Source organism: Camelus dromedarius, chromosome 7 (genome assembly GCF_036321535.1).
Source record: "Camelus dromedarius isolate mCamDro1 chromosome 7, mCamDro1.pat, whole genome shotgun sequence".
In the NCBI taxonomy this organism is placed as follows: Eukaryota; Metazoa; Chordata; class Mammalia; order Artiodactyla; family Camelidae; genus Camelus; species Camelus dromedarius.
In genome coordinates this window covers 406,908-429,443 of record NC_087442.1, presented here as the reverse complement: position 1 = coordinate 429,443, position 22,536 = coordinate 406,908, and the positions used below count along the sequence as shown (strand labels likewise).

At 58.1% G+C, this 22,536-nt stretch overlaps 1 protein-coding gene across 2 annotated transcripts in view; it reads right to left on the bottom strand.

Annotated features, from left to right (window-relative positions):
• Positions 1-18,313, bottom strand: part of PTPRN2 (protein tyrosine phosphatase receptor type N2) — a 519,628-nt gene extending 501,315 nt beyond the window's left edge. For both annotated transcript variants that reach the window (XM_064487140.1, XM_064487141.1), the window contains exon 1: positions 18,170-18,313. In XM_064487140.1, the coding sequence (XP_064343210.1) occupies positions 18,170-18,281 (112 nt within the window). In that variant the 5' untranslated portion in view covers positions 18,282-18,313. The remainder of the gene's footprint in view (positions 1-18,169) is intronic.
• Between the last annotated feature and the right edge of the window lie 4,223 nt (positions 18,314-22,536).

Below are 22,536 nucleotides of genomic sequence, written 5' to 3'. Positions count from 1 at the left end.
CCGGCGGCCCCACCAGTCCCGGCGCAGAACGGCAGGGGTTTGCCCCTGCTGGACTTCTGACTCAGGACATGCCCCACACCCCGTCCTCATCCACTCACTGTAAAACAAAGGGGTGCTGACCACCTTCCAGAACACCAACCGCATCAGACACAGAAGCAGAGCTGCTCTGGTGGAAGCGGCTGGGGCGGGGCCGCGATCCTGGGCACTTGGCAAGGCTGCCCTGCCGTGTACAGACCACGCGGGGGCAGCAGTAACGTCCCTGCATGTGTCCGCACCAAAAGGATACAAGAAAGAATCCCCAAAAGTCACAGGCTTGTTGTGGAGAACAGCACTCAGCAGGGAGAACCAGAGCTGATCTTACACCCTGCGACCCTCTCCTCCTGTCTTTAGAAACCCTTCCCTGAGAGCCAGGGGGAGTTGAGGGCTTCTGAGTCGGAGCTGCCGTGCTCCTCGCTGGGCCTGCAATCACGCTGTGCGTTCCTTCACCACAACCCGGCGTCAGGAGGCCGGCTTGGCTGAGTCCAGCCAGTGGACCCAGGTTTGGTTCGGTAACACTGGTAGCTCGGTACTTCCCACAGCAACTGTTCCCTGGGGCAGGGAGGGTCCTCCTGGCTGCAGAGGAACTACCCAGCTGGCCAAACCCTCATGCACAGAGAGCCCCGCTGCCTCGTGTGGGCAGAGAAGGTGTCCCAGCACGGGGTGACCTGAGAGCTGAAACCCCTGCCACCGAGCAGGATTGCTACTTTGCAGCTGAAGTCCCTGGGTGGGGGTGCCTGGAAGCACATCTCAGGAGAGACAGAATCACTGCTTGTCTCTCCAGCAGAAACTGTCCACCATCATGCTTTTCTGGAAGTCTGACATGGGAAGGATTCAGTGTAAGGGGCCCAGGGCACCAGGAAGAACTGAAAGCATCACAAAACGCAAGTCTCATTCACACAGCAGTGTGCAAACTGGCAGTGACGGTTCATAGTCTGAAGTCTGGGTAAGGCAGTGCCAACACCCAGCCGGCACAAGCTGGAGAACAACTGGGCTGCAAAGCCCAGAAAAACAACCTGATTACAACGAATCCTCCCCCAGATGGAGCTAATCACGCTGCATTCAGCGCTCCTGCAGCTCGGGCCGGGTGTGCGTTCCCGCCTCCGACACCTGGGCGTCCTCCTCAGCTCGGGCCTCCCTTCTGCGGGCCCCACGGCCTGAACCAGGGCCGAGCGCGGCACGGAGGCCCCAGGGCGGGGGGTGGGGAGTCTCTCAGCCCAGTCTCACCTCCCTCTTCTCAGCCCCTAATAAACTTTGAAAAGAAGTCCTTGGTAAGATTCCTGTTTTTTAATGAATGCTCTTTTCTGTGTGCAGGACATATGTCTGTACATTTAAAACCTGCTGACGGGGTCATTCTTCGCACCTGGCCGTTTACCGTGGGCTCAGAGCTGGGCCCCGAGGCCACCGTGCCTGAGTGTGTCTGTGCAACACGCTCCAGAGCAGCTCCTGCACCGCAGGGCCACTGCGGGGACTGGACAGGACATGTGAGTACAGGGGCAGGGCAGGGCAGGCCCGGCGCGCAGCCGCCTGGTTAACCGTTCCTCCCGATATTGAACCAAATCGCCTCAACCTTTCTAACAGTTGCAGGTCCTATGGTATGAACACAGCATACGCTTAACCAGTCTCTCATCACGAAAAATTAGGTTGTTTCTAGTTTTATTTTATAGCCAAAGCCTCAGCAGTGCAGGCCCATGCACAAGCACCGCCGCACACGTGTGCAAGCAGGCTGTAGTCCAGATTCCTCCGAGTGGGACTTCAGGTCACAGATCTGTGCGTTTTGGGGTGGAAACAGTCAACGCCCTGCCCACAAGCTGAGATAACCCCACTCCCACCAACAGAGCGTGTGAGTGGGCGGCCCCACCCCTCGCCAGTCACCCCAGACTCTGTGCAGCCTGGAGACACTTCCTGCCCCCTCCCTGACCCCAGCGGGGCCCCGGGATCACCTGCCTTCCCCTCCCCACCGCCACCTTTTAGACCCATTCTGGTTCAGCTTCATCCAGCACCAGTTCACTTCCAGGGCAGGTCAGAGATCATCGGGCAGGGCCTGGAGGGACCGCTCAGGCAGCAGGAACACGGGGAGGATGAAGGTCTCACCGGAGCACAGAGACACGTGCGGACCCAGGAGGGACTTCACGGCGGGACAAGCAGGGCCCACGTGGACCCTTTGTGCAGGCGCTACCTCCTTCTGGGGTCTGACTCGTGGGAAACCACGGGGAGCCCCTCGGTGCCTGCCCCCTGCACTGCCTTCATAAAAACCACGTGCAGCCCCAGGGATGCCACGTGGCTGGGAGTCCTTACTGTGGGCAGAGGCGAGGACAGACCAAACCAGCGTGAGCCTTCTCCTCCTTCACCTCGGGGCCCCGGGACGGAAGAGAGCCCAGCTGCCTGTCTGAGGACCAGGACCGACTGTCCCTGCAGCAGGGCTGTCAGAGCCAAACTCACAAAGGCTAACCAAGCAACTTTCAAATACTCCCGTTGGGAATGGAGCCTGGCCGGCTGCCGAGACCCACCCTAAGGTGGAGTCAGGGCCCCGCCACCGGATGGTCCTCCCCACCCACGGCCCTACTGGGTCCAGTCCCAAGGAGCTGTGTCCACACAGTGCAGCTGCCCCTGGGATCCTGGTGTGGGGAGGACTCCTGCCTAGACATCACACCCCCCGGCCTCACCCACAGTCCAAGGGGAACCGGGGAGCCGACCCCTGACGCTCGGACCCAGGATACACGGTCAGGCTCTGCAGGATCCGCAGAAACAGTCTGACCTGGCCTCACCACACAGGCCCCCTCGCAGGGCGGGAGACTGAGAACGGGGGCACTGAGAGCCTCCTGGTCACCTGACCCCAAGCCTGTCCACCAACCCCAGCACTGTCCCCCAAACAGGCCCTTGGTCTGAGCCGTCTTCCTGCCCTTGAGAACCTTCCCCTGAGATCACACTCAGTTTTGAAGAAACTGAAGATCGACCACCAGCATCAGAAGGTCCCGTGGGCTCCTGAGCACTGGGGGACAAAGATGTCACACCCAGGGCCCCGGGGCCACTGCAGACCCCCCTCCAGGCCAGCGCGCAACCCCGCGGCCTGCCTCCCTCCCCTTACAGCCACCCGGAACAGGCAGCCCCAACCTTTAACCCCAGGACACCTGGTGTCCCGGGCTGGTGCTCCTCACAGGTGAGGGGCCTGGACTAGCGAACGGCCAGACTTCGGGGCTTCCCCACTTCAAACGTGTCCAGAGGAGAAAAGGATTTTCATCCTCATCCTTTTCTTCCGGCGGGAGGAGGGCACGGCTCCCCCCGACCCCCGCCCCGTCTTCGTGGGTCATGGATGGTCCTGTTCATGGCAGGTCTGTTGGCAAAACTAAACTACGGAAGTGGTGAAAAATTGAACAGTGCCAGATGGCCCTCGTCCAGCCGAGTGAATGAAACGCGTCTCGCCCGCGCCTCCCGGATGCTGATGGTGTTTACTCCTGCCTATTCCAGGCTGGGAGACGCCTGAGCTCACACCAGGCTGCCCTGTCACCGTGACAAACATGCTGGCTGAGCCGCGGTGCCTGTGCCCGCGCCCCCTCCAGACGCCGGAACAGACGTCACCCCGGCAGCGCGTATTTTAGGAAGGCTCTTCATCAAGGCTCCCTCCAGACCTCCAGGACGCTCGTTACCTGACAAGCCCGTGCATTCCTGGCCTGTGCCAAGCAGGCCGCCCAGCATCCAAGATGGCTGACCTGATGGCAGTGCTGGGGGCACAGCCCTCCAGGAGGAGGCGAGAGGCCAGGGAGGAGGAGCAGGGAGACTGCGGGGCCCTCAGGGGAGGCAGGCTCTGCAAAGGGTCCCGGCCCAGCCCAGATGTGCGCGATGGGTGAGCCGTCACCCGGAACGCAGAAATGACCAGCCAGTGTGCCACGAGCTACGTCCACTACTGCACGAAGGCCCACGCAAAGGAGGGGGCTCTCACTTACTGAGAGCTAGTGTTTCTAAATTATGTGACTATGAACACGTGGGTCCTACGTCCTCGTTTCATAGACGGGGAAACTGAGGTCCAGAGAAAGTAGACAGTTTGGTCACAAAATCGTGAAACCATTACTTTTTTCTTAACTAACAGACACGGCAGCCACACTGAGTAATTCCTTCTGGGGTCTTTGGGGAAAAAAACAACTTTTAGAGTAGATTTCCTTTTCCAGTATACCAAGGAGACCTGCCAACAGTGTGAACTCCAGGCTAAACTAGCACGCACTCAGATGCTGTCCACTCCCAGCCTGGGCCCAGGGCCCGGGAGGTCACAGCGCGCCGAGGGCCACACGCGGGTCTGAGCGCCCAGGCCCAGCCCGCACTGCCGAGTGTGCACACCTAGGCAAGAGCCTCCCCTCCCAGCCTCGTCTCCTCCTGGAGATCCCTCACTCTCGTTTTCCTGGTGTTCGTCAGGACGTGGCCCCCACACAAGCCGTGCGGGGCACAGAGCAGCAGTGTCCTCACGGGCCCCCGAACCCGCACCAGCAAAGGCCCTGCCGATGACGGGTCGGCGCCGATTCACCGAGCGCTTCATAGACTCGGGGTCGAGGCCGATCGTGCTCCGTGGAGACGGAAACAATTCACAGCACGGAGGCTGACCCTTCTGCCTTTCCAGGGCGGCTCCTGGACAGGGGCTTCTCCGCGAGCTTCCTTCGCCCGACCGAGCAGCTCCCCTCACAAAGCCTCAAAGGACCCAGACAGCAAACACCAAGGCTGTGAAGGGGGAGGCGGTGGGGGAGGAGGCCCGGGCACAGACAGCGTCCCCGCCTTCCCAAGTGCCTGCTGCCCGGCCCCCGCGCGCGCAGGAGAGCGTTTGCAAGGTGTGCTTCCACGCTGGACCTGATGCCCACGTGATTTTTAACAAGGCCCACGGTTGTCAGCACAGCTAGTGGAAAGCACGCATGTAAAACGTAAAAGCCAACCTCACAAGCGCCACTTCCGTTTCCTGGCGAGAATTAGGAAACACAACAAAATAGACACCACGGAAGAGAGAAACGTGGTGCTTGCACACAAGTCTCCTCACATGGGAAGCCCTTGTCTGAAAAGGGCTTCCCAAACCAACACCACGCATGTGGCACGGAAAACCCTAGTCACTACGTGGAACATCTTAATAAAACTCCACTCTGCGACAAGCAGTAGGAATTCACAGGAGAGAGAACAGCCCTGGTGGGCTTCTGGAGGCCATGGAAAGTTCTGGAAGGCAGGAGAGGTTCTGGAGGCAGAGGATGCTCTGAAACTGTGGGTAATGGGTCAGACCCACCTTACCTGCCTTCCCTGATTACGGTCGTTTTAAGACATGGCGCCCTCCAAGCAACACAGATCCTACACGGGCCGCCCACTCGGGCAGCTTCCCGGGAACCCGGAGCAGCTGCGTCTGGTCCCAGCCCAGCTGGAAGAGCCGGGACGGGCCGCCGATCCCCCAGCTGGGCCTGCGCGGTTGACCCCCGTGGGCCTACAGCCCAGCTACACCTGCGCAGGCCGGCGAGCGGCACCTCCTCCCAATTACCTGCCCCCACTCCCCGCGCCTCAGCCAGGCCTGCGCCTTCAGTCCTCATCCCACAGGCGCCGACGCCCCGCCTTCGGGGGGGGGCGGGTCTGAGATGGGCTCTCCTGTCTCCGCGCCTGGCTGCCTTGCAGGTGCGCCCCGGCATCTCGGCGTGGCACCTGCTGTGTGTCAGGTGGAACGAACCTGGCTTGGTAACAGTTCCGGGAGGCAGAGAGGGTTCCGTGCCCACGGACCTGTCTTGTGTTTGCAGCTCCCATGCCCAGAACCAGGCCTGGCACACGGCAGGGACTTGGCCCACTGCAGTGAGTGGAGGTTTACCTGGTTCGCTGTACAGTTCAGTGGAAAACTGACACTGTCCACAGTGAGAACAGAGGAGCCTGACAAAGAACAGACACCTGAAGTTTCCTCAAAATGCACCCTTGTCCCTCGTATCCATGGGGGACTGGCTCCAGGACCCACACGGGTACCAAAGCCCACGGAAACGCACGTCCCATGTTCGGCCCGACGCAGATTCAATCAACCTCAGACTGCAGCGTGACATATTAATCAGAAAACCCCCACGTGTAAGTGGATTCATGCAGTTCAAACCAGTGCTGTCCAAGGGCCAGCTGCCGCTGGGTTTAGTCCCCGGCGTGGACGTGAACAGTGGAGCTGCTTCTGAGCTCAGGCGGCAGCCTTCCTCCAGTGAAGCCGGGCTCTTGCTGCTGCCCCCACAACCTTCCCCGGGGGAAAAGGAAGTTCGCAGCTGCAAGGCCATCCTGCTCTGTTGGACCACGGCTGGTACGCAGCCCACTGGGGCCCCAGGCGGCATCTCAGGGGTGCTCCAGGGACCCTGCCTGGGATCGGGGGGCCTCCCCACACACGCCGTCCTCCTCCTCCACCGGCCCTGTGACTCCTCGCTCTGACCCGGGTCCTCAGTGGGTCAGTGGCTCAGTCCACCGCTGTCAGACACAGGGCTCTCTCTGGGGTCCTTGGCAATGAAATGGCCCTAGATCTTGTGCTTCAGTAGGAAGCGACCGAGCTGACATAAAGTGGGGTCTCTGGATGAAGAGGTGAGCTGGCCACCAGCCCCCAACAGAAGCCAGGATGGCAAGCCCCCAAACGGGAGGCTGTACTTCCTGGATGGTTCACATTTTATTCCAACCAAGTATATAAATCTCCTAGGCTGAAGGCCCTTCACTCGTTTTGAAATGTTCTTACAGTGAGAATCTGAACTTTACAGTGTTGTTCTGGAGGTCAGAGTGCTGCATGATGAGCAGGAGCAGGGAAGCCTGGTGCTTCTGGTGCAGGGATGCATTCCCTCGCCTCATCTTGCTGCTACAAAAACCCTTAAATTAATGACTGTTCCTGGTACAGATGCCTCATCTGATAATCAGCATTCCTTAGTATTTCACTGACATCTTATACCCACCCAGAGAAACAGGGCGGGGACGAGAAGGGGGGCCGCGTCCTAGAAATGCAGAGAACATCGACCCTGGGTGCTAACGGGGCCAGGACAGGCGTTCAGATACAGTCAGCACAATGGCGCACATTTGTGAAAACGGGCATTCTTCAGTGTCACTGCTGAAAACAGAGTCCGATCCCAGGGTAACCAGAGGGATTCTGGAAGAGCAGCTGGGCCAGCGGCCCGACTTTCAGCAAGAGCTCGCCCCCACTTCGTGGCCACGTGTATTCATTCCTTGAAGACTTTTAGGCAAAGAGAAGCCCCGTGTCCCCCTTAGGCTCCGTCTGGGTTGGTCTCGGAGGCTTAGTAACCTCCACATGCCCACGTCTCAGTCTCCTTACTTAGAAGTTGCTTGTAAAGTGATGAAACTGGAGCAGGGGTCCTTCCCATCTCTGAAAATCTACAACTGGTTCATTCATTTATTCAGCAAAAATGACTGCGTGTATATATTGAGATATGCCCTCCTTACACTGACTTACAACTAAGTGTCTTTGGTGTATGGGCTCCCTCTGCAGCCTCACTGGGTCCGTGGCAAGCGGGCCGGCAGGTTCTGAGGAAGGAAGGGTGAGCGACCCTCCACCGGCCCCTCAGTGCACCGCCGCTCCCCCGTGCCCAGCGGCATGATCTACGGATCCACTGTAACCGAACAGAACATGAACCGGATTTGAAGAGATTCTTGCAAAGAAATCATGGACGGCTCATGGTGACACGGAAAAGGGGACCAGCCGACACTCCTCCTGGTGGGAGATCTTCAGGCAGGACGAGGTGAAAGGATCAGCGATTCAATCAGACCCCACAAGCAAGTAGCCAAAGAGGCTAAAAATCACCTGTCAGACTTTCTCAAATACGGACTCGCGCATTCTCACTAACACTGGACAGCTGCACACTGTGCCTTGAGACCGCAGACCATGACACCCTGAGCCACTGAGACTGAAACATTTCACAACTAAGCATCTGAAACAGTACTAATACTTTTCGTGAGTACAGAAATGCTTTGTAGCTTCAACGGTATTAACTAATCACTGATAATGTTTAATTTCTCATTCTCTTAAATTGATTTTTAATTTGTTTGGTAGTAAGCATTAGTTCAATAGAACATGCATGTAATTGGCAAATACACACACTTACACATGTATGTGTATACGGGCACACATATACGTGGCATGGGCCATGGCCATGAGGTGTGGGGAGTTTCTAGCAGAACAGTGACAGGGTCAGACCTCAGGCGGTCACTCCACTAGGACTGGGCGGGCTGGAGGAGGCAAGACTCCTTCCTATTAGGGCTGGTTCTGCACCACATCAACCCGTCACCTCTGCCCCTGCACGTGAGCACACGGCCAGCTGCTTCCTCCCAAGACCCCACCTGCACCAGGGCTTCTCGGCTGGCCTGGCTGGCGTTCCGGCCAGTTCTCTGGGTGGGCAGCCTGTCCACTGCAGGGCGTCCAGCACCCCTGCCTCCACTCCAGAGGGCCCAGCCGCACTCCACGCATCCTGGCTGGGACACCAAAAGTGTTGAGAACCACCGGGTTACATAAAGGAACTACGCCCTCCTCTCCAGGCTGAAAGTTAACACAGCCCTCCGCCTTTTATTCAAAGGATATAGTCATCCTTCTTTATTCATGTATTTTATAGAGCAAAGCAGCATCTTTTGATATCCTGGAGGAACTCTGACAACATTTGGAACACATGTACCCAGACCTGGGTAGACGCTTTCAAAATAAGGCTTTGATTTTGGAGTTAGCACCCATTTAATCTTCTACAATCTTTGTGGAACGTTTTACGTAAGATCGCCTCTAACAATCTGGAACATTCTTTTTTCCCTAGTGTTTGACTATAATTGTAACCCGGATATCTGATGTTCTTTCAGAATTCCTAAGGAAAACATTTACTCATTAAGCAAATGCTGCATATTCTTCAACAGTATCAATGCCGACCAAACACATCAGGTTTTAACATCACCAGCAGACCTCCTAATTAATGTACTACTGTGTCAATAATGTAGTTTCCTGGCGCCCTAAAATGCATTTTACATCTGTATCTCACCCCCTCAAAATGTTTGGAGAATAAGAAAAATTCTCAGCTCGATTGCACGCACATCTTTACCTTTTCAGAACAGCACTAAATCAAGACATGCTTTGAGAAGGACGTCTTCCCAAAGAGACAGAGCAGGTACAACCAGCAGGATCTGAATTCGCAGCTAAGTACTGCACTCTTCGTTCCTAACACACTCACCACGTTTCTCACTCACAGAGTTTTCACTCCCAGACTGGCCTGTTGATACTGCCTCACTGGCTGTCACGTGAATTCCAGGCAGTGGTTTGAAGTGTGCCAGCAGAGTAACCCACACAGCTCTGGCTATTTGGTCTGTGTGCCCGCACCCACACCCTCCCAGACGAGGGGGAGCCGAACCCTAAACTCCTCATCATGACGCCTCAGGGGCGCGGCCGTCAGAAGGCGCCGTGGGTATTAGGGAGTAGGTGGCCCTGCTTCTAGAAGACGGCCCTGAGAATCCAACCTTTATTCTGAAACATCATTTTTCCACTTAAGAAGGGTTTCTACACTCAAAGTCATCAAAATGGTTCCTTCTGCTGAAACTCCCAGCAGGGCAAACCCACGCAGACGAGTGCTTTCTGGGTTTCAGCTTCCCCACTTGTGTGTCCTCTTGAAGCATTTGCCCCAAACAAGACAAAAGCGAACAGGAGGCCTAAGGCCTGGAGTGGTCACTCCCAGGGGAGCGGACGCTGGCTCAGCTGGGCGCTGGGCCGCCCTGCACGGGACCCTGCCTGGCTCCTGCCGCAGAGAAAGTCGGCCCACGCCTGGTTCTGCATGAGAAGAAAGTCTCTGTTCCGTTGCATTTTTTTTTAGCACATTCCAGGCCTCAGGTATGACACAGACATTGGCTGGGAACTTGGAATCCTTGCTGGGTTCACCTCAGAGCGTGCCCCACGGGAGGGCCCCAGCCCCCATGTCGGGCACCTCTGCCTCCCCTCCCCAGGGACCCCGAGGAGCCCTACGGCAGCCGGGGGAGAGCGAAGGGGGCGCCTGTCCCTGTCACGCTCTCAGAGAGAAAGGCTGCTGGGAGAAGCAAACCACAAGGACGGGGCGCCAGCCAGAGCCCAGCAGACCTCCCACAGGAGCCCCACGGCCCGAGCAGGTCGCAGAGCTCACGGGACCTGACAGACCTGCAGGCCTGTGGACACCAGGCCGGCAGGTACCACCCCTCAAAGCGCAGTCCAGATGTCACCAAGCTCCTTTGGGAGAGCGAGAAGGCCAAAGACACAGAGAGCAGGCTAGGCCCGGTGGCTGCTGGACACCAGCGAGGCACAGCCTGGAGGTGGGGGCCCTCCCCGTAGAGGGGCCTTGGTGGAGCCTGGGCCACAGGAGCAATGCTGCCAGAGTCAGGCCGGGGCAGTGAGACCCCCACTCTGCCATCACTGCCATGGCCCGGGCCTCGACAGCCCGCGGGGCAGCACGTGGGCCTCCCTGGACAGTCCTCACTCTGGGACAGCTGCCGCGGGGCTGGCTGGGGTGGGGTGCGCTGCCCTGGCTGTGTCGCCCATGGGAGGCAGCAGCTCGGCACAGCTGGGTCCCCAGCGCCATGTGTGACCCCAACACTTCTCTAGGGTACGTAAGTCCCTCAGTCCCTGTCGTCAAATATGTTTATGCCCTGGTGAAAAAACAAAACTCCAGACACTTAAAAAGACTGCAGTCTAGACATTTCAAACATACCCCAAAAAAGGGCTCTGATTTTTGCATCTATCAAATATCAATATTTAAATATTATTTAAAAGAAAGTGTTTACTGTTTTTGAAAAAGAATATGCACTGTCTCCTTTTACTGCACTTCCCATGCAAACACGTAAGAAGTCCGTATGACCATCATCTAAACCTCATTTCTTCTATCCAAGGGCCTTAAGCTCTTTGAAGGGATGACATGGAGGGACAACCGACTGTTACCGAGCTGACTCGTCCTCAGTGTCAGAACACAGCCCGACTGCATCCCACTTGGGTGTGAATATTTTTTAAACACGCTCATTAAGACACACAAGTGATATTATTATTTTAAATGGTAATGCTTTTGCAAAAACCTCAGCAGTCAATTCAGCTACAGCAAAGTAACACTGTTTGCAATAAGAACACCGGTCTGTCATCTGGCCACCAGCCTGGAGAGGCCCAGCTTCCAGAAGTGGCCGCCGGGGCTGCTCTCACCAAGGGCTCTCCCGCCATTTCATAAAATCCTCTCAAAAGCATGAAGAATTCGGTATTTTGCTTGTGGTATAAATTCAGAGAGATTTGGGGGAAGTCCTTTCACTTCTCCTGACTTCCAAACCAAGTGCAAACGGTAAAGATTACCAGATGGAAAGACAGGGGAGCCCTCGGTCCCTCAACGTGCGCCCTGAAATGCTGTCTTTTCTCGCCTAACGTGTGTTCTAGACCCACAGCCACGCACCCCACCACGTGTCTGGAAGCCGCCGACAGCTCCTGGCTCTGCTAAGGCCCTCTCTGCTCCACAGTGACCATGTCAGGGACTCGAGGCCAGAAGACCCTGGTGAGGCGGGGAGAGGCCGAGGGAAGGCTTGGTCACAGGGTGGGCTGGGCCCTGGGGGCAGACCCTGCTCCTTCCTCGCTGCAGTCCCCTCTGTGCTCTGCTCAGACAATGCTGAATCCAGGTGGAAGTTTGGTGATCTGAATCTCGGCCTGTTTTCAGGCAAAAGCAGAAAAAGAGATTTAAGAAGTCCCCAAGTGTTTTTTGGTAAAAGCAGAGGTGCCTCTCGGGGCAGAGATGGCTTGAGGCAGGAAGACTGGTGGACGGCGGCTCACGCTGCTTCTGCACCCGCACTCCCGCCCCCGACCTGCCGGGGAAAGCTGCGCCCTCCCTGGCTGCTGCGCCGCATCCGGTGACACGGACACCGGCTATTTCAGAGAACACACGTCCCCGAACTGGCTTCGAGACGCTCCTCAGGTTAATTACTGCTCTGAGCTGGACTGAAGCCACAGCCCCAGATGGAAAAGGCACCGGCCTCCCAGGGCCACCTTTAGAGGCTGCGCCATCATTTACACGTTGACTACGTTTTGCTGTCGGAGTCAGAACTGACCGCACTGTTAATATAGAGGCCTTTTCCCTTTGGAAACCAGGTCAACCTTTCTTTTGAAAATTCCTTCCACCAAACAAACGCTATCCAAACACATCCTTGTACCGTACGTGGGATGGCGCAGTGTGACACAGACTGCCCACGTCACGGTGGGGTGGTCCACTCTTTCGTCTACCAGCTGCCCTCTGAGAAGGCTCACGGCTGACCTGAGTGACCCATCCCTTGCCCGTCTGCCGCTCTAAATCTCAAGCTTAGATGGAACCTACTCTTACCCTTTTTCTTACGAAAGTTATCCCTCCTTCATCCCTTACTCTGAAGTAGACTTTTTGTTGGAACAAGTCTCAAATGAGAGCTAGTTTCTTTGGTGTGTGTATTACTGCATTTAAAAAGCCCAAGGGGAGCGCCGAGGCATTCTCAACAGTTCACGGACGCAGCAACCCGTGCCTTCCATGTGGCGCCTGCACTCCTGCCACCGTGGGGAAGCTGAAGGTGTCCAAACACAAGCCATCCCTTCCAAACATCAAGATCCCCTCGGAGAGGCCAAAGGATCGAATCTGACACCAGAACAAACCTCAACACAGGAAAGCAACGCCTTCCCCCAGACGCCCGTGTTCCTGTGGAGCTGGAGGACAAGCTCTCACAGCACACAGAACCCTTCCACTAGGACCCCATTCTGCAGCGCTCTCCCTGCCCCTTCCTGGGGTCATCTGCTGGAAAAGGACAGAATTCTGAAGGCCGGAGACCTGGGGCCAAGCCCAGCACTGCGTGTCCACGGTGGTTTCTTAGCCACGCCAAGTCTCAGTCTTTCCATCTATAGAATGGAGACAGAAATGCTGGCCCATCACAGCTAAATGGGGTATACACATAACCACTCGCAGAGAGCTCAGGGGTTGCCAGGGCTGGGGGCGGGCAGGCGTCACTGCAAAGGGGAGGCGTGGGGCAGCGTCAGGGGGATGAAGCTGTTCTGGCCTCTGGCACTGGAATCTGTACAGAGAGCCATTCACCTAAGGAAAAAGCTCACTTCCACTGCGTGACAATTTTTAAGTAAATTAAAGGGACATCACCCCAATCTATTTTATAACTGTTAGCTCACCCCACCATCCAGGCACCATGCCCCTGAACAGCCCCACGGGGCAGAGGGCGTGTCCTTGCATTTTCTGAATCACAGTCAATACAATTGGAGGCAACAGATAAAAATCAGTAAAGCAAAAGCCCTCTCCTCCACCTCCACACAGGAGGGCGGGTACCAAGTGATCATCGCAGAGCCCTCGAGGCCACCTCCCCTCCTCACGTCACACACACTGGGGCCACTCTACATGCAGGTGGACCTCACGCTTCAGGCCCCAGCACCTCTAGTCCAAAGTTCAGTTTCTTATACTAATATGGGAGTCACCCACTTATCAGCTCAGAATAACAAACAAAAAAGTTACTTAACATGTGAGCATAAGTGTTTCCAGAAGAGCCGCACCTTCTCCCTCCCTGCCCTGGACATGCAGACATTAGAGTGGTGGTGGCTGAGCCAGAGAAGGTGCGAGTTGAAAGAGAAAATTCCTTCTTCCTCCAGCAAACTGTCTCCAGCCAGCAGACAGGTGCCCCGGCTGTTCCCTGCTTCTCTAGCTTTCGGGCCTCCTGTCAACCAAGATCTGAAAAATAAGTCCAGCTGCACCTACGTTTATGGAGGTCAGTTTAGACTAACGTGAGAACAGCTGCCAGGCGCTTCTACGTGACGCAGAGGGCTTTCTGCCATGAATTCAACTGTTTGCTTTCTCGGAAGATGAACCATCTTGTCAGAAGAGACAAGCTGGGCTCTCAGTCAGCCTCAGCAGGCCTGCACCTACCTCCCACATCTGGATAAAACCCATTTTGCCCATTTCTTAGGCTTTTCTTCACCTCTCCACATATAAAGAATCCTTAAACTAGCAGTATTTGCGCATACCCAGGCATATCGTGAATACCTGCTATGCAGAGTTAGAGGGTCCTTTTCATTTGGGCCACATTCAGTTACAAACACTTTTTCATTAAAAATTTTGAAATTCTAAGGTGATGAGCCAAGACATCGTGGTGCTGGAAACCCTCTTACTAATGACAGCTCGCTGGCCCTTCCTCACCCCATATTCCTGACTTTCAAAACCCAAAGAAAAGTGGGTGAATAACTATATTCACTAACTAGGTAAAATACTGCATGCAAACAACAGAACAAGGTAAACTCAGAATGCAGAATGCAGAAATTATTACCACGGAAAAGAACCAATGAAAACCACAGAGCTCCTAGGAGACATACCTGGGGGACGAGCCTCGAGCTGCCTCCCGCCCCGAGCCGCGGGCTCTCTGTGTCCCCCTGCCCTTATGCTTCCCGGCACACAGAGGGGACCGGCGGGGCCACACCGGCACCGGGGGAAGTGGAGAGCAGACAACCACAGACGCAGCAACCCCTGCACCGCGCAGCGGGCACCACTGGCGGTGCCCTCGGTAAACCAGGTGCAAAAACAGGTCAGCTTTTAAAAGAAGGGCTGCAAGGTGCTCAGACACACAGTGAAGCTGCACGAACACAGGGGACCGTCTGGAACCCTCTTCACATGCCGCACATCCCTCCTGAGTCTGACACATTTAACTGTGCTCTCTGGACACAGGAGACAGCCGCGTCACCGTTCCACCCCACGCCCTGCATTTGTGGGGGAGCCCACTGTCTGGCACCTCCCTTTCCCAGAAGCCTGGGGTCATCCCTGTGCCCCAGTCCCTCTGCCCTGGACGTCAGCACCTGAGGCTGCAGGAGCCACAGCAGGAGGAGGAGACAACTGGGCGGAAAAGGGCTCGCAGCCCAGCGGGGGGCAGGCGGCACAGGGGAGGGGCGGGCTGCCCATTTCCATACAGCCCACGAGCTCAGCGCCGGACCCCAAGAAGTAAAGCCTGATTTGTGCTTTCCTGGCAGGAAGGATGCTTTGATTTAAAAATAAAGCATCATGCCATCTCGTTGACAAAGCAAGGCTGCTTTGACTCCTGCTCCCGGCAGCTCTCTCCCCAGCTCCGTGTGGGCAAATCAAGAGGCAAAAACAAAGGAGGGAAATGGGAGCCTTCTTCAAAGCCAGGTGCACTGGCTGGGTCTGACTTTGGATTCTCCAAGCAAAATTTGCATGAAAGGTTGACCCTATCCTTTGGGAAGTGAAGTTCCTATTTCTTTAGCAAAAGAGGAGGACCTTTTCTACAACTGCTCGTCAACGTGGGGGCCGCCAGAGCAGGTTCACAAACGGGCCTCCCTGTAACTGAAGAATGCCTTAGGGACAAGAGGCTCCTGTTCACGGCGGACTTATGGAAAGCACTGAGCACCTGAACAAAAGGACATCCTGAAACCACAGAGAAAGGCAGAAAGAGGGAGACGGAAAACCCAAAGATGGACACACGTGAGGAGAAGAGTTGCTCAGCAGCCGGTGTCGTTTTGCCCGGCGAGCCACGGTGCTCTGGCTATGAGCAAGGCTGAGTCACACCATGGTGGGGGTGCCACATCCCTGCCCCCTTCAGCTCTGACAATAGTGCCACAAGCAACAGGCACTGTGTGCCTCAAGGGGCCTTCTGCACCAGAAGGATGTGGGCAGAGCCGGGGTGCAGGTCAGGAAGGCAACAGGATCACAGGAAAGGGTGCCCTGAAGAGCAGACGCAGGACAGCCACTGTCACTGGGGTGTTGCCCACAGCTGTGGTGGAAACAGGGTCACGCCGTGGCATGTGGATAAACTTGGACACAGGAGTTTTGTTGACCCAGCGTTTCAGCAAGAGCTCCTTCACCAGCTAAATGTGAACAGGCCCCTGGCTCAAGGCGCGGCATTCTGTGCAGAAAGAACTGGTCTTGGGTCTGGTGATATCTGGCCCCTCATTCAACCCCCCAGCTTTACGATACAAGTGAAGAGCAAAACTTGCATCTCCTGGAATCGTGCCTTCTGTGGGCCTTCAGTTGAGGCTGAGCATTGAACTGCTAAATAAATACCTGGGCACAAGTGACATGGCTGGGCCACATCTAAGGCAGAGACAGCATTCCTCGTACACCACCAACAGGAAACTGAGGTTGGTACGATCACGATCAAACAAGACCCAGGTGGCTGAAGGAGGAAACATGGCAGCATATGCCTTCAGGGGCGACCATGGCTCCCCTGAGCTGTCCGGAGACAGGATGTGGATTCCAAGATAGGGTAGCAGCCCTCTGGGTGAGGATGGTGCAGGGAGAGGAGGCTGGGTGAACAGGACCAGGAGCATACACAGGCAGACAAGGCTACCTGAGACCTCAGGTTGGGTCCCCAAATGGGAAAACCACACTTCCATCTCACTGTCTGTACGCACAGTTCCTCAGGATACAGAAGTTAAACCTGTCACCTGGAGTCCTTGAGACAGTCCTAACAATGCCGGGGCCCTACTGTTGTCCCACATCAAGGCTGCACCTAGGAGGCTCCCTTGGGGCACACAGTGAACAGAGGGGGAATGAGGCGCCCCTTCCTCATGACTCAACTGTGCTTGCAGCCAAAACACCATGGCTGCGTCAGGCAACACGGCCCAGCAGCTGAGCAGCCCTCTCCCTTCACATCCCTCCGTCCCTGGGTTTTCCTTTTTTCCTTTGCTCCCGCCCTCAGCACCTCCCCCTTCCTCCTTTCTCTCTGATTTCTAAATAACACTGTGAACTGGCAATTACAATGGAAAGAGAGAAGTCGAGGACCAGCCCCCTCCTCATCCCACTGAAGCTGCCTCCCCTAGGAGGCTGACTGGCCGGTGTCAGCTGATCCTGGTCTCTCTGACCTGTGTGCATGTGGAGGGTGGCGTCTGGCCAGCTGAGCAAACAGCCCTCGCACAAGGTGATATGCCAGTTCAGCCAGAGGGAGGAAGGAACACAGCCCAGCAGAATCGGACCGGTGCACTGGTTTGGGGCAAGGTCCTGGAGGTCAGGGCAGAGTGAGTGAGGCCCCCAGGCCTCCCCAGGTGGGGCTCCCCTGGCAAGGATGACTTGTGCCTGAAATGGCTCTGACAACATCGCCCAGGATGTCGGGGACAAGAGCAGATACCCACCCCGGGACTCCACCCCAGCAGGCGTAGCTCTCCTCTGGGAGCACCAGCTCTCCCTCAAGCTGTGCCAGGCTCCCCACCTGCCAGGAAGTGCGTGAGGACCCAGGACAGCAAGGGAGAAATTCAGGGCAACTGGCCCATATTGGCCAGAAATCTAGGGAGACCGCCTCCCCAACGCTCCCTGCAGTTTGTTTGCTTGGGACTGGGACAGTGAACCCCACGGGAGACCAGAAGGGCAAGGCCAGGATGGGAGGGGGAGACCGGCTGAGGAGGCCCCTCTCCCAGCCCTGGACCTGAATTTGACTCAGTCTGGTAACACCTATTATTCTAATCTATTATGTTCAGTAATTCCGGCCTCAAAGCCACGGAAACGCTGGCCTTTACTGGCGTTACGGTAAACCTCCGAAACAAAAAAAAGATGCGCGCGGAGCGAGGTCCGTGGGGGACAGAACGTTCCCTGGGTGGAAATGGTGAAGGCCGTGCCTGAGGGAAGGCGATCTTGGGCTCGTCCCCTCCCTCGTCCTCCCACTCCTGTCACAGAAGGAAAATGTCCGTCTGATTGTGCGGAGCTGGCCCAGGAGTTCGCGTGGTGACGCGCGGGGAGGAGGCCGCGGAGGACGGCGCGTGGGGCCGAGGCCGCGGGGGAGCCAAGGACCCACGCCCGCGCGCCCCTCCCAGTCACCCCAGCCGCGCACGCGTGGGTCCCTCCCCGCGCGGCCTCCCGGCGCGGCCCGCGGCGCACGCGGCACCAACACGCGGGGAGCTCACCCACGCAGCGCTCGTCCCCGCCGCCCCGCGGCCCCCGAGGGGCAGCGAACTGCTGCCGCGCGCGCGCCGGGAGCACCCGCGGACCCCGCGCCCCCCGCGCCCCTCCCCCACCTCCCCTCACTCCCGAGACGCCCCCGCCCTATTCACGCAGGCGCCCCCTCCCCCACCCTCTCCCCCTCGCTACCTGGGCGCCCCACGCCCCCTTCTCTCACCGAGAGCCCCTCGCCCCCGCCCCCTCACTCGGGCGCCCCTCCCCCACCTCGACCCCCGACTCCGACCCCCACTCACCGAGCAGCCCCGGGAGCGGGCGGGCGCGGGGCGCGGGCGCGGGGGCGGCGGGCGGGGCGCGCGGCAGCAGCAGAAGCAGCAGCAGCAGCGGGAGCGCGAGCGGCGGCCCCATGTTGGCGGCGCTCAGTCCATGGCGGCCGCTCCTCCCCGCGCTCCCGGCGCTGCCGCGGCTTCAGCACCGGACAGCGCCGAGGGCCCCGCCCCCGCCGCGCCCGGCCCCGCCCCCCCGGCACGCCCAGTCCCGCCCCCGCCGCGCCCGGCCCCGCCCCCCGGCACGCCCAGTCCCGCCCCCGCCGCGCCCGGCCCCGCCCCCGACACTCGGCGCACCTCGCAGGTCCCGCCGCCGACACGCGGTGCTCCCCGCAGGTCCTAACCCCCGCCCGGACCCCCCCCCCCCAACAGGGGAGAGGTCCTCGCCACCAGCTCCGGCCCTCGCAGCTCCTCCGCCGCGTCTGGGGGCGCCCAGCCCCCCCGGGCCCCGCCCCTCGCCTCCTGCCGCCCCTGTGGGCTCGGAGCCTCGCCTCCCCCGCAGTTTCCTCGGCCCCTCTCCACCTGCCGGGCCCTGGCCCACCACCCACCTCGGTTACCCCCCCCGCCCCCGCCCTTCCCGCCGGGTCCCATGGAGTCGCACTGCCCTGCCGGCCACCCCTCCTCATGGCCAAGTCAGAATTGCACTTGCAGCGTGGGCAGCACGTGCCCCCCACCCCTGAAAGGGAAGGGCCGTGGGAGCCTAACCTGGGGGGTCAGTGGGGATGGAGCTGCGGCGTGGGAGCCACCCCGGTCCCGAGGTCCAGTCCTCGGGGTCTGGAACCCACAGTTGGCATATGGCCAAGTCAGGTCAGCTGGGGGCCCTTCTCTCCTCCCGTGGCTGGCCCTCTGCTGGTCCCTGTCCAAGGCTCCAGCCAGGGGCGCTGGGGACCTCGTGCTCCTCCCAGGGAACTTCTACTAACTGGAGACCTGGGCATGGAAGGGGTCCTTCAGTGGATGGGGGCTGTGTGTCAGCAGACAGTGTGTGAGTGTGGCTGGCAGGTGAGGATGAGTGTGGCTGTGCTGCGTGTCCCACACACCCTACCACAGGCTCGTCCCCTCCGTCACCCCGTGCCTGCTTCAGCATCTGGCTCCCCACCCTCCTCTGACCCCAGGTCAGCTCCCATTCCCATGGTGCCTCCGGCAGGCTTCCCGCAGCCTTCCCGGAGCTTCCCCACCCTGACAAGGCTGGGCTGTGCAGGCTTTGGGGCTGGGCCTGACTGTCCCACAGTTCCCAGGCCCCTCCCACCCACCCTGTTCAACAGTCTCAGTGCCTGCACCCAAGAAAGCAGTCCTGCTCCTGTGTCTCCCCTGGCCTGACAGGTGGGCAGGGAGCCTATCTTTGACCCAGATGGAGGTCCACTCTGCAGGGACACTGTCCTCCCTGGGAGGCAGCAGCCGCCTTCATCCTCGTGTTCCCACGCGCTGTTCCCCATCCCACAAGGTGGGGGGAAAGCACAGTGAATGGGCTTTTTGCAGACGGTTTGTTTAATCAGCACGTTATTTTCAGCAGCCAGACTTGGGTCAGCACCGCGGGGGTCTCACCTCAAAGCAGATGTGCCTCCTGGTGTAGGGTATGTCAGTGAGATGACTCACCCGAAGACTTGTCTGAGAATGGCCACCAGCCTTCGTTGCTCAGCTCCGCTGAGCACTCCGCCAACCACCGTGTGAGCACACGGGGCCCACCCAAGCACGGGCTCCCGGCTGAGATACAGCCCAGTGAAGGCTGGAGGCTGACGGGCAAGTCTGTCCTCTGAGTCCAGAAAGCTGACCAGAGACATGTTTGCTGGCAAAACAGTAGGGAAAGAATGGAAATAAGGTCAAGGTGGGCTCGAGGGCAGGCCCTGCAGTGGTTCGGGGGTCCAAGGGCAGGAGGAGAAAGGGCTCAGTGTGACACCCGACGCCACCTCCACTCCTGTAGATGCGGGTCTACATCATCAGTCACCTGCCCGACTTCGAGGGGCTGCGCCCTGCCCACACGGAGGCCACTGGGGCCACCCTGGGCACATCCGAGGGCATTCACGGCGGTCGGCTGTCGTGAGGCACCCAGAGGAGCCAGGGCCCCTCCTGAGCCTGAACTCGCAGGGCTGTTTACTTTTGGGGCGGGCGCCTCCTTCCTGGGCATTGTTACAGGGGCTCTGAGGAAGGGCCTGGGACTGTTTGTCCTTTCCTTGTTTGACTGGCTGCTGCCAACAGGGGTTTCTGGAACCCGGTCCTGTGTCACCCCTCGCCCCAGCTTCAGGACGCTGACATGACCCCAGGAAGGGGAAATGGGAATCGGAGGTACAGGATGGATGCGAGAACACCGCAGCGACGAGGCTTGGGGAGAAGCCCAGAACCCACGACAGGGGCAGGGAAGGGCACCCCGCTGTGACCACAGCAGACCTGTGCTGGGCGCTGCGCCACCTGCCACAGGGCCGAGCTTGCCAACCAGACAGAGGAGCTAACAGCAGAGAAATGGAGCATGAGGGAGGGAGGGAGGGAGGGAGGAGAGGAATCTCGTGCAGAGCAACAGGCCGGTTCCAGAGGCAGCCCAGACTTCAGCGGGCAGGGGCTGTGTGCAGGTGTCCCCTGTGCTGGACCCAACACACAGGTGTGTGTGCGTGTGAGAACATGTCTGGATGTGGTACAAGGCACACAGACGCTCACACACATGCTCACTCCCTGGGCCCTTTAGGTCGGGGAGGCCTCTCTCCTTATGAAAGTATCCAGTCTGTCATTGTTGCACTTGCTAATGCTTCTAATATGCAGCCACGGTCTGCATGGGATGCGGTTGCACAGGTTAAGCAAGAACATATTTGCAGTCACAGGCCAAGGAATGACTCTTCCAAGATTTTCAAGGTCCTTGAGCCATGTGTCCCCTCAGGGCCCCACCTGAGGACGACCCTACTCAGGGCTCACATCCCAGCCCCGAGCACACCAGCTCTGTGGCCTCATGTCGCCGAGCAGTAACAGATCAAGCTGAGGGTTCTGACTGTGTCAGTCAGGGCTCGGGACAACTTCGGAGCTGACCAGAACAACCCTGACGTCTGATTAGGGCCAGAAGGTGTTCAGAGTGGGAAGCCAGCCCTCACCCCAACTCTGCTGAAAAACATGGCACAGCCACGGCTGACTTGCTGGGACAGTGGCCGTGGAAACCGTGGGAGTGGGGCTCAGATATGAGTCACAAGGCTGTTCTGCATGAGCAGCACCAACTGTGTCCTCCCTCTGGTCAGGGGCGCTTGGTGTGCTGGGCTGGGATGCCCACTGTGTTTCCCCTTCATCAGGAGCAGTTTTGCTAGGCCCAGGAGAAGGGGCCTCTGATGGGCCCTTTGGCCGCCAGCCTGGGACAGTCACAGAGCCCATCTCGAGGGCAGGAGCAAACCGTTCCCATCCCGTCCTGCAGGGGCTGCTGCCCCAAGAGACTGCCCATGCTCAGCAAGGGACGTCGCCCACCACTCCCAGTGCACCCTGCCTCCCTCCCCTCTGCAGCACCTCCCTGGCCCCTGAGTAACAGCTCAGTCCCCTGCCAAGTGCCACCAGACTCCAGGCCACAGCCCCAGAGTGGGGAGAGGGGAGCTGCACCCTACAGCTCGGAGGAATCCGGGTGAGCATGTGGGGGCCACATTATCGCACTTTGCCAGCCAGACAAGGGGTTAGGAGTTGAGGCTAACCTGGTGTGGCATGGGGCTGGTGTCTGTCCCCTCATGGCCAGCAGCACTCAAGCTGGTCTTTGTGGGAATTCTCCCCGGACACGGGACACGTGTCCATCAGGACATGCATGACGGGTTCAGGCTTGCATGAGGCCAGGCAGGCACTCTGTCCTGGAGGAGGGGGCCGAGTGACACGGGCTGGAGACACAGAGCTGACCCTGGCCTGCCTGGCAGCTCTGGAGCCAGACACCCCGGCCCGCACCTGCATCTCCAGCCCTGGGGGGCCTCTGCCTCCTACAGCCCTTGGCTTCGCCTGGCTTCCCGGTGCCTGTCAGTTGCTCCACTGAAAGGTGGCTCAGCCTCAGGTTCCTTATTATTAATTTTTTCAGTAAATAAGTACTCTCCACTTTATACTCTCCACTCCGTTTGAATCGTGGTGTGTATTCACTTACACTCACTCACTCCTCAGAACCACACACATGGTGCCGCTTGGCTAACACTCTTTGACTGAGCTGCTTCAGGCTTCATCTCCAAAACCAACTCTGAGCTACTTCCTTTGAACTCTCCAGGCTCCGGCTACACCATCTCTCCTTTTTTTTTTTATAATTTTATTTTTTAATTGAAATATGGTTGATTTCCAGTGTTGGGTTAGTTTCAGATGTATAGCAAAATGATTCAGTTACATGTACAACACTTTCAGATCCTTTT